The 13,667-nt window shown below is 43.2% G+C and overlaps 1 protein-coding gene across 1 annotated transcript in view; it reads right to left on the bottom strand.

Annotated features, from left to right (window-relative positions):
• PSMB7 (proteasome 20S subunit beta 7) overlaps positions 1 to 13,667 on the bottom strand; it is a 979,390-nt gene that overhangs the window by 9,028 nt on the left and 956,695 nt on the right. Inside the window, exon 7 of the mRNA XM_075184717.1 lies at positions 5,550 to 5,608. Within this exon, the coding sequence (XP_075040818.1) occupies positions 5,550 to 5,608 (59 nt within the window). The remainder of the gene's footprint in view (positions 1 to 5,549; positions 5,609 to 13,667) is intronic.

The following is a 13,667-nucleotide window of genomic DNA, read 5'->3' as shown; positions in this document are numbered from 1 at the left end:
CTATGTCCTAAGATCATTTCAGATTGGCTTGAAATGCACGACTGTTCATGATATGGTTATTGACTATTTAATGCAGCAAGTGGAGCACACCATAATAATAATAAAAAAAAAAAGATAAAAATCGATTCCTCACAAGTCCAAAATTATGATAGCGCTCATGTGACGAATAACCAATAACAGATTTTATTGTGTCATTCAATAAACTGAATGCCAACAAAAAGAAGCTATGAGTGATTTTGAATCAAGTGTAAGTTTATCCAAGAGTTAAATGATCCTCATCTACGATGAAGGCAAGACCCAGTTTGAGATTGCACAGCTTTGCACTATACATTGCTTAAACAACAAACATCATGACATAATGTGGGTATTTGTTAATGCTACGCGAGACTCTTGAACTCCACTTTTCATTATGCTACTACCAATATCATCTACTGCTCCATATTTCACGCAATTTGCCCATACTTGTATACTTACCTGTGCAGCAGGACGCTAGGAGAGGCTACATGCGCAGTTACCTGTGCAGCAGGACGCTAGGAGAGGCTACATGCGCAGTTACCTGTGCAGCAGGACGCTAGGAGAGGCTACATGCGCAGTTACCTGTGCAGCAGGACGCTAGGAGAGGCTACATGCGCAGTTACCTGTGCAGCAGGACGCTAGGAGAGGCTACATGCGCAGTTACCTGTGCAGCAGGACGCTAGGAGAGGCTACATGCGCAGTTACCTGTGCAGCAGGACGCTAGGAGAGGCTACATGCGCAGTTACCTGTGCAGCAGGACGCTAGGAGAGGCTACATGCGCAGTTACCTGTGCAGCAGGACGCTAGGAGAGGCTACATGCGCAGTTACCTGTGCAGCAGGACGCTAGGAGAGGCTACATGCGCAGTTACCTGTGCAGCAGGACGCTAGGAGAGGCTACATGCGCAGTTACCTGTGCAGCAGGACGCTAGGAGAGGCTACATGCGCAGTTACCTGTGCAGCAGGACGCTAGGAGAGGCTACATGCGCAGTTACCTGTGCAGCAGGACGCTAGGAGAGGCTACATGCGCAGTTACCTGTGCAGCAGGACGCTAGGAGAGGCTACATGCGCAGTTACCTGTGCAGCAGGACGCTAGGAGAGGCTACATGCGTATTTACCTGTGCAGCAGGACGCTAGGAGAGGCTACATGCGTAGTTACCTGTGCAGCAGGACGCTAGGAGGCTACATGCGTAGTTACCTGTGCAGCAGGATGCTAGGAGAGGCTACATGCGTAGTTACCTGTGCAGCAGGACGCTAGGAGAGGCTACATGCGTAGTTACCTGTGCAGCAGGACGCTAGGAGAGGCTACATGCTTAGTTACCTGTGCAGCAGGACGCTAGGAGAGGCTACATGCGTAGTTACCTGTGCAGCAGGACGCTAGGAGAGGCTACATGCGTAGTTACCTGTGCAGCAGGACGCTAGGAGAGGCTACATGCTTAGTTACCTGTGCAGCAGGACGCTAGGAGAGGCTACATGCTTAGTTACCTGTGCAGCAGGACGCTAGGAGAGGCTACATGCTTAGTTACCTGTGCAGCAGGACGCTAGAAGAGGCTACATGCGTAGTTACCTGTGCAGCAGGACGCTAGGAGAGGCTACATGCGTAGTTACCTGTGCAGCAGGACGCTAGGAGAGGCTACATGCTTAGTTACCTGTGCAGCAGGACGCTAAGAGAGGCTACATGCTTAGTTACCTGTGCAGCAGGACGCTAGGAGAGGCTACATGCGCAGTTACCTGTGCAGCAGGACGCTAGGAGAGGCTACATGCGCAGCAGGACGCTAGGAGAGGCTACATGCGCAGTTACCTGTGCAGCAGGACGCTAGGAGAGGCTACATGCGCAGTTACCTGTGCAGCAGGACGCTAGGAGAGGCTACATGCGCAGTTACCTGTGCAGCAGGACGCTAGGAGAGGCTACATGCGCAGTTACCTGTGCAGCAGGACGCTAGGAGAGGCTACATGCGCAGTTACCTGTGCAGCAGGACGCTAGGAGAGGCTACATGCGCAGTTACCTGTGCAGCAGGACGCTAGGAGAGGCTACATGCGCAGTTACCTGTGCAGCAGGACGCTAGGAGAGGCTACATGCGCAGTTACCTGTGCAGCAGGACGCTAGGAGAGGCTACATGCGCAGTTACCTGTGCAGCAGGACGCTAGGAGAGGCTACATGCGCAGTTACCTGTGCAGCAGGACGCTAGGAGAGGCTACATGCGCAGTTACCTGTGCAGCAGGACGCTAGGAGAGGCTACATGCGCAGTTACCTGTGCAGCAGGACGCTAGGAGAGGCTACATGCGCAGTTACCTGTGCAGCAGGACGCTAGGAGAGGCTACATGCGTAGTTACCTGTGCAGCAGGACGCTAGGAGAGGCTACATGCTTAGTTACCTGTGCAGCAGGACGCTAGGAGAGGCTACATGCTTAGTTACCTGTGCAGCAGGACGCTAGGAGAGGCTACATGCGTAGTTACCTGTGCAGCAGGACGCTAGGAGAGGCTACATGTGTAGTTACCTGTGCAGCAGGACGCTAGGAGAGGCTACATGCTTAGTTACCTGTGCAGCAGGACGCTAGGAGAGGCTACATGCGCAGTTACCTGTGCAGCAGGACGCTAGGAGAGGCTACATGCGCAGTTACCTGTGCAGCAGGACGCTAGGAGAGGCTACATGCGTAGTTACCTGTGCAGCAGGACGCTAGGAGAGGCTACATGCGCAGTTACCTGTGCAGCAGGACGCTAGAAGAGGCTACATGCGCAGTTACCTGTGCAGCAGGACGCTAGGAGAGGCTACATGCGCAGTTACCTGTGCAGCAGGACGCTAGGAGAGGCTACATGCGTAGTTACCTGTGCAGCAGGACGCTAGGAGAGGCTACATGCGCAGTTACCTGTGCAGCAGGACGCTAGAAGAGGCTACATGCGTAGTTACCTGTGCAGCAGGACGCTAGGAGAGGCTACATGCGCAGTTACCTGTGCAGCAGGACGCTAGGAGAGGCTACATGCGTAGTTACCTGTGCAGCAGGACGCTAGGAGAGGCTACATGCGTAGTTACCTGTGCAGCAGGACGCTAGGAGAGGCTACATGCGTAGTTACCTGTGCAGCAGGACGCTAGGAGAGGCTACATGCGTAGTTACCTGTGCAGCAGGACGCTAGGAGAGGCTACAAATGCTAAAAGCAGGTGCTGTGGAATCTGGATTCTCTGTAACGTGTGAGGAGCAGCAACGACATCCTCTGATAAGCAGCACAGCAGTATCACACACAGCCGCAAATTATACATTATATTGGCGCCACTTGAAACATGTACTGTACCCTCTAGGAATTCGGTTATCAAGCATCATCCCTCCTCCCCTCTATCAAGATAATGAAGGGACAGGTGGGCCTAGTCTTTGTTTCAAATGCCACGCATATAATTAACAAGTACTGAAAAAGTCTGTCCAATCTTTAAACCAATTATAGAATACTGAGCTATTCATCTTCTATTTATATAGCGCCACTAATTCCTCAGCGCTGTACAGAGACCTCACTCACATCAGTCCCTGCCCCATTGGAGCTTACAGTCTAAATTCCCTAACATACACACACAGACTAGGGTCAATTTTATGGCAGCCAATTAACCTACTAGTATGTTTTTGGAGTGTGGGAGGAAACCGGAACACCCAGAGGAAACCCACGCAAACACAGGGAGAACGTACAAACTCCACCCAGATAAGGCCATGGTCATGAATCAAACTCATGACCCCAGTGCTGTGAGGAAGTGCTAACCACTAAGCCACCGTACTGCCTCCATAATCTCAGTGTATACAGACATCGCATACATGCCAATCGGACATGAGCTTTTATGCACCTTCCTTACAGACCTGTATACAACAGTTTTTGGAAACGGTCACACCACCAAACTGGTTCTTGTGGACTCCAAGCATCCGCAGCTACAAATAATGCCTGGCTGCACACAGGAAAATTGCCAAACTACTTATGCGGGGTGCTTGTTTGAAGAGCTGCTCAATTGTGTTGTACAAGATAAACATCCGAGAACTTTGTACAGGAAAACAATATGAGGAGTGCAGAGACTTCAGAAATGAACAGGCGATCCGCTGTCCATTAACGCTAAGTCCCCTGCAACCTTCACACTGGAGGCATTACGATATGGATCTATATCGATTGCTTCTAGTATGTGTGACAGCTTGTCTTCATGATGCGACTTAACTGAGCAGTAACAATTGCTCACTAGACTACTAATTTATGTAGTCAATAGAAGATAGGGTCTCTGCGAGGCAGATATGTAATATCATTCCAATCCTCCGCTGCCGTATCGAACAGGTTCTATTAATAATTTTACTAACCAGACGCCCAAGGATTGTATTTTTAGAGACAGAAATCCTTTGCTTCACCCTTTCACTGCCAGAAAACATTTTACTCTGAATTATATTATGTGGACAGTAATACATCTGTCCCTTTTTATGCACCTATAATTGTACTAAGTAGTATGCAATTGGAATAACCAGTAATCATTGGTATGATTATACACAGATATAGCCTCAGCTTCATCTGAGATCAAGAGATCTGAGCATGGGGCACTTCAGAGTGGATTGTCCTTCTAATATGTAACATAATAAGTTCTACACAGGACTAAATGGAGACCAATATAAACATTTAAGTTCTGGCTGTGTACAGTAATGTTGATTATCCCGTAACAGGCCAATACAAAATGAAGTTCCTGGCCAGTCTGTAAATCATCATCAGCAGCTATCTATATAGCACCACTAATTCCACAGCGATGTACAGTAAACTCACACCAGTCCCTGCCCCACAGGCGCTTACAGTCTAAATTCTCTAACATACACACAGAGACTAGGGTCAATTTGATAGCAGCCAATTTTACCTACTAGTATGTTTTTGGAGTGTGGAAGGAAACCAGAGTGCCTGGGGGAAACCAATGCAAACACAGGGAGAACATACAAACTCCACACAGATAAGGCCATGGTCAGGAATTGAACTCATGACCCCAGTGATGTGAGGCAGAAGTGCTAACCACTAAGCCACCATGCTGCCCCAATAATGTGGACCTATTTATTAAGATCTTCCTTGTCTTGGTGCTATGTAAATGTGGATCATTATCCCTATAAGAATCCTACACCCAACCCTCATTCAGGTTGTACAAATGACTTAGGTTAAAGGGAACAGTGTAAGTCAGTGTATGTAATTCAAGGTGAAATCCTGTGCATCAGTGTCACAGAAAAAACCCAAAACACTTTCTATATTTAAAGACAACAATCTATTACCAAATACAGCTATTCTAACTCCAACAATCACCAGCTCTGAGGCCTAATTTTATGCCTCCCTGTACTAAACAATCAAGATGCACAGAGCAGAACCCAGGTTGGAACTGCTACTGCACGTCAATCAATCAAATGGAGGTGGTGAAGGTACTGGTATTGATTCTGGTTTCAGTCAATGTGACCTATTAATCCCGGAGATGGCACTAGTGTTCCAGGAAAAACAGGCAGATGCATTGAAATGAAATCCATATTAAATTATAGATACATATTAGCTCAACGTACCTCCATGTCCGGTGTGTAGCGGTCTTCAAACACTGCCATCGCTGCCAGAGACCCGGAGCCTGCAAAAAAACATTTTACAAGGTCACCGGTTGTTTTACATGTCCAGCAATTTCCACAAATCTGCCTTAAAAAATATGAAGCTGAACTCTTGTTGTTGGCGAGAATGATTAAGTAGTTTCACAAGCAAATTATTTTAATAACGATGGTATATGCTGCAAACGGTCTAACTTTCCATTGGAGCATCCGCTGTTTGTGACGTTGGACAAGTTACTCTGTCTTCCCGGCAGATACTAAATATAAGATCATTAACTCATTAGCGGCTGCATAATTCTACGTACTGCCTAATATTGTATGCTCTATATTATAACAAAACAGTACATTATTTTGTGTACCATGTGAAATAGACTTAAAATAACTAATTACAAACTCAATGTGTTTCACATTAGAAGAAATACATTGGATAAAGGGTAGTGGCACATTGGCACTTCTCACATTACTGCTGTTCCAGCTTTGGAACCGCTCATCCTTGGGGCTAAATTTACTAGACTGCGGGTTTGGAAAAGTGGAGATGTTGCCTACAGCAACCAATCAGATCCTAGCTTTCATTTATTTAGTGCATTCCACAAAATGACAGCTAGATTCTGATTGGTTGCTATAGGCAACATCTCCACTTTTTCAAACCCGCAGTTTAGTAAATATACCCCCTAATCTTTATAGTAATTAATTGCAGCCTTATAATAAGTGCTTACAATGCTGTATGTGACAGGGCCTCATCATATATTGAAATAAGAAGTTTCAATTGGAGTGTGTATTTATCAAGCGCTTACAGCACTTGTACAAAATGCTGCCCTTCAGTGTTTAAGAGTGCTGGAGTGATTAAAGTGCAATGTGAGATCCCCTATTTTACATTTAGAACAATTAGACGCTGCCTTTTTTGTGGAGTGGAAGGTGCCGGTGTGGCACTGCGCTAAACGGCAAATTAATTAAAATAAACCATTAACTGATAGAACATAGGCTATTTTAAACATAATGTAGCTATGATTTTGTTTCAACCCTTTTTTAAGTCACCACTTATAGACTTTACCACCCATTTCCAGCCACAACTAAAACAAATTTGACATTGGGTGCAAACTACAGCAAGCCCATGTAGCAAGGTAAATTGCGGTGCATTTCCACTCTTACTATCCTAACCTCCAGGTGGCGGCATTGTGCAGACGTCCATTGGGAGCGTGAGTGGAGGAGGGTTTGGGGCGGAGCGAAGGAGATTAAGCATTACTATGCGGTATGTTACACCGCTCGCTCCACTCCTCCTATAAATACACACATGAAAGCCAGTTATTGTACTGTAGGCGCCAAATGATTGCATTTTAATGCACCTTTCATCACCATGAAATCTTGTGTGTATATACCCGTTTATGTATTTTTACCTGTATATCACTGTTTCCCCTTCACTTTTCAGGAACCTCTGCTCACTTCCTCTTTCATGCTCTTCCTGTCAGCGGCCTCATTAGTATGCAGACAGACCCCATTACCACAGATTGGGTGGGCCTATGCTCGAGCGGTCGCAACAATGACCGTTCATACAGCATGTATTGCTCACACAGTACCTGCCTCACCACCAAGCATCTCACCACCAGCCAGCTCTCTCCTCCTTGAGCCAATTACATGAGTGTGTAGCTTAAGAAAGGAGAGAGCAGGCTTGTGATTGGTGGAGGGATTCCCTGTGAGGTAAGGGGGTATTGTGTGACCTGAGAATGTATGACCGCTCTGACATGAACCTTAATAGGCGATTCTTCAGCAAGTGAACGAGGAAGTTGACAGGCAAAGCCTTAAAGAGGGACAAAGCACATATCCCTAAAAAAAATTAAAAAAAAGATATGGAGGAGAAACAGTGCTATACAGAATATGCACACATAGGACTCTATGGTGATGGAAGTCACATTAAAATTACTGACAAACATTAATGGAACGGATCTTAATTTTTGGACAATACAACAGTCTTAGAAACACAAATATGACAGACCCACTTTAGTGTAGTGCCACACAGCAACACATGAATACTGGATTTTTCCCGTTCATTTACAACAGTACCTCCAAACCTGCCGATTGATGCCTTTAAAATATATATTATATATATATATATATATATATATATATATATATATATATATATATATATATATATATCTATATCTCCATAGTCAGTCCTAATATTTTAGCCATTGCCTTCCTGACCAGGGGACGCCATCTCCAATAGGCCCTGTTGCAATGAAGTCAGACAAAAAAGCACTACCACAGTGCTCAAACACAGTATTAATATTACCATTTATTTATATAGAACCAGCATATTCTGTAGCCCTTTACAATGGCGAACAGACATGCTAATACGACAAGATTGGGCATTACAGACGGACATATCTATAGATGTATCCAAAATACATGGAGGCAGGAGAAACCTACAAGCTCAGAATTCAGCAAGATCACCCAGTCATGGGTTAACCAACACCTCTGGCTGTGAGAGCATTTAGGACGGAGTAATACCGCCATCATATTGATATCTGACTGTTATAGATGTTACCGATATCATGAAGCCTTGTGTTACATTTACAGAAGTGATTTGGAACACAAGACTCTACCGAGCGGTGCCATTACACCCCACCCCCCTCATACTTACTGAAATAGCTCAGATTTAGGAATATCACTGTATAATTTGTGCAAGATCATAAGGACTAAACAAAAATTGCAAACACCATGCAAATCAATGGAAATTCATATTTGAATTACACATCCCTCGAAAACAGGCGACCGGACTATTATTTATTTGCTTTAAATGCCCATTAGTAGAATATATAAGTGTGAATATATTTCTCCCATGTGCAAAATTACACAAGTAAAAGACAGAACGAGCGTTATCAATACAACCTCACCTTCAACAGCAAAATAAATACATTTCTTATGTATAAGCGAGAGTAGGGGAAAAAAAAGCAATTCAGCACTATCAAGTATTTCCAGCTTGCCTTGTTAATCCTTTTATGAAGGGGGGGAAAAGAAAAACAATAAAAAATCATTTCAGACGCTGTGGCAATATGCCGGAATGCAGCTGCATTGGCGAGAAAATAAAGTTGTGTCTAATTTTTTATTCCAATTAAAAGATCCCTCTGGCATTTATTACTTTTTAACTTGTTTTGCATAGCTCTATCTATTTAGCTGGGTCACAGAGAGAGCTATATTTTCCATTTAGGATGATTTGTGTGCATCGCTTGACCACCTCAATGGTTTAACGCGAGGATAGAGGAGGCGATTAAACTGTTTCAAATGAGGAGTCCTGCTGATTCCATCAAATCTGCAGAATGTATAATGGGAGGAGAGGCGCTGCCTGTGACAGCGCTCTGAGGATATACAGACTAGACTGGTCTCAACCATTTAAGGAGGCCCAATTAGGGATCAAATTTAAAGGGTAGGAGCTGCGGATTTACAGACACAAATCAATGAGCGCGGTAATCCCGATGAATATGACAGATACTGCCGTTACAGGATATCGCTGTGGTTTAGGATCATTACCCTTACATAGGCTCATACATCACTGCTTGAGCCAGTGCAGGTTTTAACTGTGTACCAGGCGATGGCTTGTCCTACATGGAGTGGGCAATGAGAGGCTATTATAGGTGGTGTTATTTATTCTGTGCATGACTGAGGGAGACTTTGGGGAATTTAAATGCAGGTCCAGCAAAATTTATATCAACAAACTACACTTAACTTCTTGTCTGCCGGTGGGATAAAACGGATGCCGTTAAGGATGTGGCTATTCGCTGTAGTGTACAGCTAATCGATGGACAAGGTAAAGGTTGGTTAATAATTCAGAGTGGTGTCCTAATTGATAAAAAGGAATGCTAGTTTATTTTTCTGTGTATAGCTCCCCCTACTGGTCTGTTTACATAAAAATAGAAAAAGCAACTATCTAGGAAAAAAAAGGCACATTAACTATGTATCCCTGAATGCAAAACTATATACTTATGCCGACATCCTTGTAACACTGGCACTGATGCAACCGCTCATACTTAGACTTATATCACCCAAGATACTCTTTGTGGCTATAAATTCCTGGATGCATTTACCTTTATATTAAGGATTTCAATATTTGCTACTTACTTCAGGTATATTCCCCTGCTGGTGTCAGCATTGTTCTGTTGTACTTGTGTCATCTAAAGCTAGCCACACACATGGAGACTTGTGGAGATAACGTTACATACACATCATGACCAAATTGGGCACATCCAGTTGTTTAGTGGATGAACCAAAAGAACGGAATCAAAGTGCTAATGTTACCTGTCCGCCATGACTGCGCAAACAGCCTACTGTGCTTGTCAGCATACACGTTTCCCACTGCTGCAAATTAACAGCAACCCAATCTGTTTTTTGATCTTCTAGGACAGTCATTTATGGGTCAACATGAGACCCAATTGAGACAAAGGGGTAAAAGTATCAAGCTGAGCGTTTCTGGCGGGTCTGAAAAGTGATTCTAGCTGTCATTTTGTAGAAGGTACTAAATAAATGATAACTAGAATCTGATTGGAGGTTTAGGCAATCACTCTCCAACAATATATCCTATTTTATTCTCAAGCTAAGGGGATGTAAACTTGATAAACTTTTATTATTGCCAATGAGTGATCAGTAGGGTAAGTGTCATTGTAGGTCTACAACAAACTTTAGTTTATTCACTCGTATGCTTGAATGAGAATGAATTAGTCGAGTGTATAGTTTCAAAAATCACAATGATCAGAAAGGTCAGGACAACTATATTCCTACAAAATATATATTACATGTTTTTGACCTTGAAATTAATTCAGAGAGAGAAGCATAGAAGTACTCATGGAGAGTTGAAAATCACTTTACAAAGCAAAAACCCATCTTGCATCACTTTGACCATGTTGCTGTTTGATCACAAGCTGAGCCGATATGATACAAAACAAGTCTCCCAATGCATGTGTAATAAGTGTGCTAACATTATAATAGCAAATAAATTATGTAGAGGGTGCATTAGTGACACACTAATCTCCAAAGCCGGACTCTAATGGAACGAAGGTGGAATGTTTAGTTTTAGATTCCTGCATATTGTATTACATAAACTGAGCAACAAAAAAAAAAAAAAAAAAAAAAATTTTCTTTTTAAAATCACTATTTTGGCAAACCAAACATTAGTTAAGTGATAAAAAATTATTAGACCAAACCACAGCTTGAAACTGTCAGACTAAACTCATTAATATTTTATCTCTTTCAAAATCAATAGAAATTTGAATTGAGCATGCTATTTAATGGTACATTTTAGTTGGTCCCATATTTTGCATTTTGGATATAAAAACCATGTGACCAAATGGCAGTGTTTTGTTAGAGCTTTGTTCCTTATCCCCACCATACAGCTTATAATTAACCATCATAACTAGGTACATTCATGTGGTACAGATGAATTGAGGGAACAGCGATATCTGGCCGGTCTAAAGAAAACCTCCCGTCACCCAAGGCCGGGGATTTCTTTAAGTCACACTCTCCAAGCCCACGGCCCACCTTCCATTCCTCCAGAGGTGACTCCTACTGCTCCTTGTAATAAACAGGAGATCCTGCAGCAATGTAACGAGGTCCAAGCTTCAATAAGACATACATGTGGAGAATGCCAGCATAGCATTAGCTTTGAATGTATGATGGGCATGTGTGTGTCCCTAAGACGACTGCTATACAAGCACAGGTTACTTCTATACAAAACCACATTTTCTCCTTGCAAGAGGCACATGAAGACCTTGAAAAGAGTCGCAGAGGTAATCATATCATAATTGGAACAATTTGTGAAACGGTCCCCATCGGTACATATTTACCACCCTCCTTTCAAGTTATCCTGACACACAGGGATATACATCACTTAAGGACACCGATCGTAGAGGCCTAAATCTGGAAATGCTGACAAGTCACGTGATATACTTCAGTTGCATTATTTCACCGTGAAGGAAGAAATTATGAAGGCAGCTAGAGACTCCCCATTAGAATTAGCGAGTAGCACCCGTAATTACTCACCGACCTGACCCCCTCTGCGCTGTTCTGATGATGCCCATTACGCCAAGTGACTGCGGCATTAAGGTTAGCAGGAGTAATGTATCATCACTGGGGTTTCCTCCTTTGAGGTACAGGTTTCCAAAAATGGAGTAATCTACCAACACTTCTGTGCCCAATGATTCCTCAACACAACTACCTACAGATTTAAAACATGGACCCTTATTTTTTGGGGGGTATTCAATTGTTAGCGAGACCGCTCCAAAAATATTACCGAGAATACGGTAATATCTCAGGGAGCTGCGAGCTGAAATCCAGCAAGTAAATTACCGTATTAACGGTATGTACGCGCAATATTACCATAATACGGTAATATCTTTGGAGCGCGAGTATTTCAGTGGTCTCGCTAACAATTGAATACCCCCCTTTGAGTCTGTTTTTTTCCTTTTTCTATTCTTTTTGTTCTGGGTTTCTCTTGGTTTTATACCTTCACCTTTTGTTTCTTCTCAGCAGCCCATCACCAATATGACTTCCTCTATTTTTACTGGTTTCCAAAGCTAGTTCCTGCCATTGCCATTTTTTTTTTTTTTTAACTCAAAAGGTTTTTATTGAATTTTTTTAGAAAAGCATATTACAAACATAGCAGTGGTTGCAGAGTACATACAGCAGATCAGTTATATTGAACAATCCACACTGCTTAGATAAACAATCAAACAAGTAAATAAAAATGAGAAAAAACATTGGTACAGACAACAACACATCTTATGACCCAGTATACATAAGCCGAAGACGGCAAAGAGAACAGACAAGAAAAACAGACGGATAAGGGGGGGGGTGGGGGGGGGGGGGGGGGACACAAGACAAGAGACTATCCGGTTATAGAAAGTGGTACCAGCGGGTCTAGCCCAAGTACCCAACTTAACTCAAAAACCATTCCACAGTACTCACGGATCAAAGATTGAGCTGTGATTCGTAAAGTACTCATACCATATAAACCACTTAACAAGCGGGGAGGAAGCCCCTGTAGACAGATTAAAACCTATGGTTTCCATTTTGTAGCTATGTTGGATCTTGTTAATTTTAGGGAGTGCTGGATTTAGAGGTGATTTCCAGTTCTGGGCTATTGTAGCTCTTGCTGCAATAAGAATACTGCCATTGCCATTTTTGATCAATCTATCACCTTTATTTGCTATAATTTAAAATACCCCTGTTTATCCAGCATGGCATAATTGATATAGTAAATTTTACATGATTGCATTTTTTTATTTTCCTTTATCCTTCTCTATATGCACACGTGTGTGTTCTCCTTCCCCTCTCCTCTTTCCTTTCTCCCGTAGCTTGTTCCAGCGGATTCTGTTCCTCCAGCTTAGGCTACACTTGTCTCACCGGTACTTTCCTTTAGTTTGGTTTTTCCATGTGACCCATATTCTAATCACAATGGTGAAAGCTCATTGTCACAATGAACCTCAGATGTGATCTTTTCTGCTCCCATTGAAATTTCTGAAATAAATTTGGCTACTAAGGTTCTAACAAAAGGACAAATTGACTGGTTCATAGATTGCTACAATAAGACATTTTAAAACACCTAAACTCACACAAGCAATAGTTGTTCTACTCCCCCCCCCCCCTCCAAAGTATGAAGCCCCTAATGAAACATGTTAGCAGTCCATGCGGCTTCAATCCAAAACGCTATCTTTTGGACATTTTGTGGCAAATCGTGTCAATTCTGGCAGCTCTTCCTACCTCCAGCGGTGACATTTTATTATTTATAAATCTACTATTAAAAGGAGATACAGTTTGAGCTGCTATGCCAACAAAACCCTAATTCCCAAGGAATTATTTCCAGTCTGTGCTTTCTGTAACTTAGGTGCACTTTCGAAAGGTTTATGCTACCAATCGCTATGGGTGATGGACCTGCTAATTTAGCGGTCAGAGGTGGAGCGTTCTATGATCTGTAATGATCCTTTTGTAGCTCCTCTTCTACTGTAAACAAAGAGATTTAGGCAGTGCCTAACTTTAGAACAACTTCATAAAATATTTCCTACTAGCACTGATCCAAGCCCGACCTCTGTGGACCCC

This window comes from Mixophyes fleayi, chromosome 9, assembly GCF_038048845.1.
Source record: "Mixophyes fleayi isolate aMixFle1 chromosome 9, aMixFle1.hap1, whole genome shotgun sequence".
NCBI lineage: Eukaryota > Metazoa > Chordata > Amphibia > Anura > Limnodynastidae > Mixophyes > Mixophyes fleayi.
The sequence above is the reverse complement of the archived record's forward strand: the minus strand, read 5'-3'. Positions and strand labels throughout refer to the sequence as shown.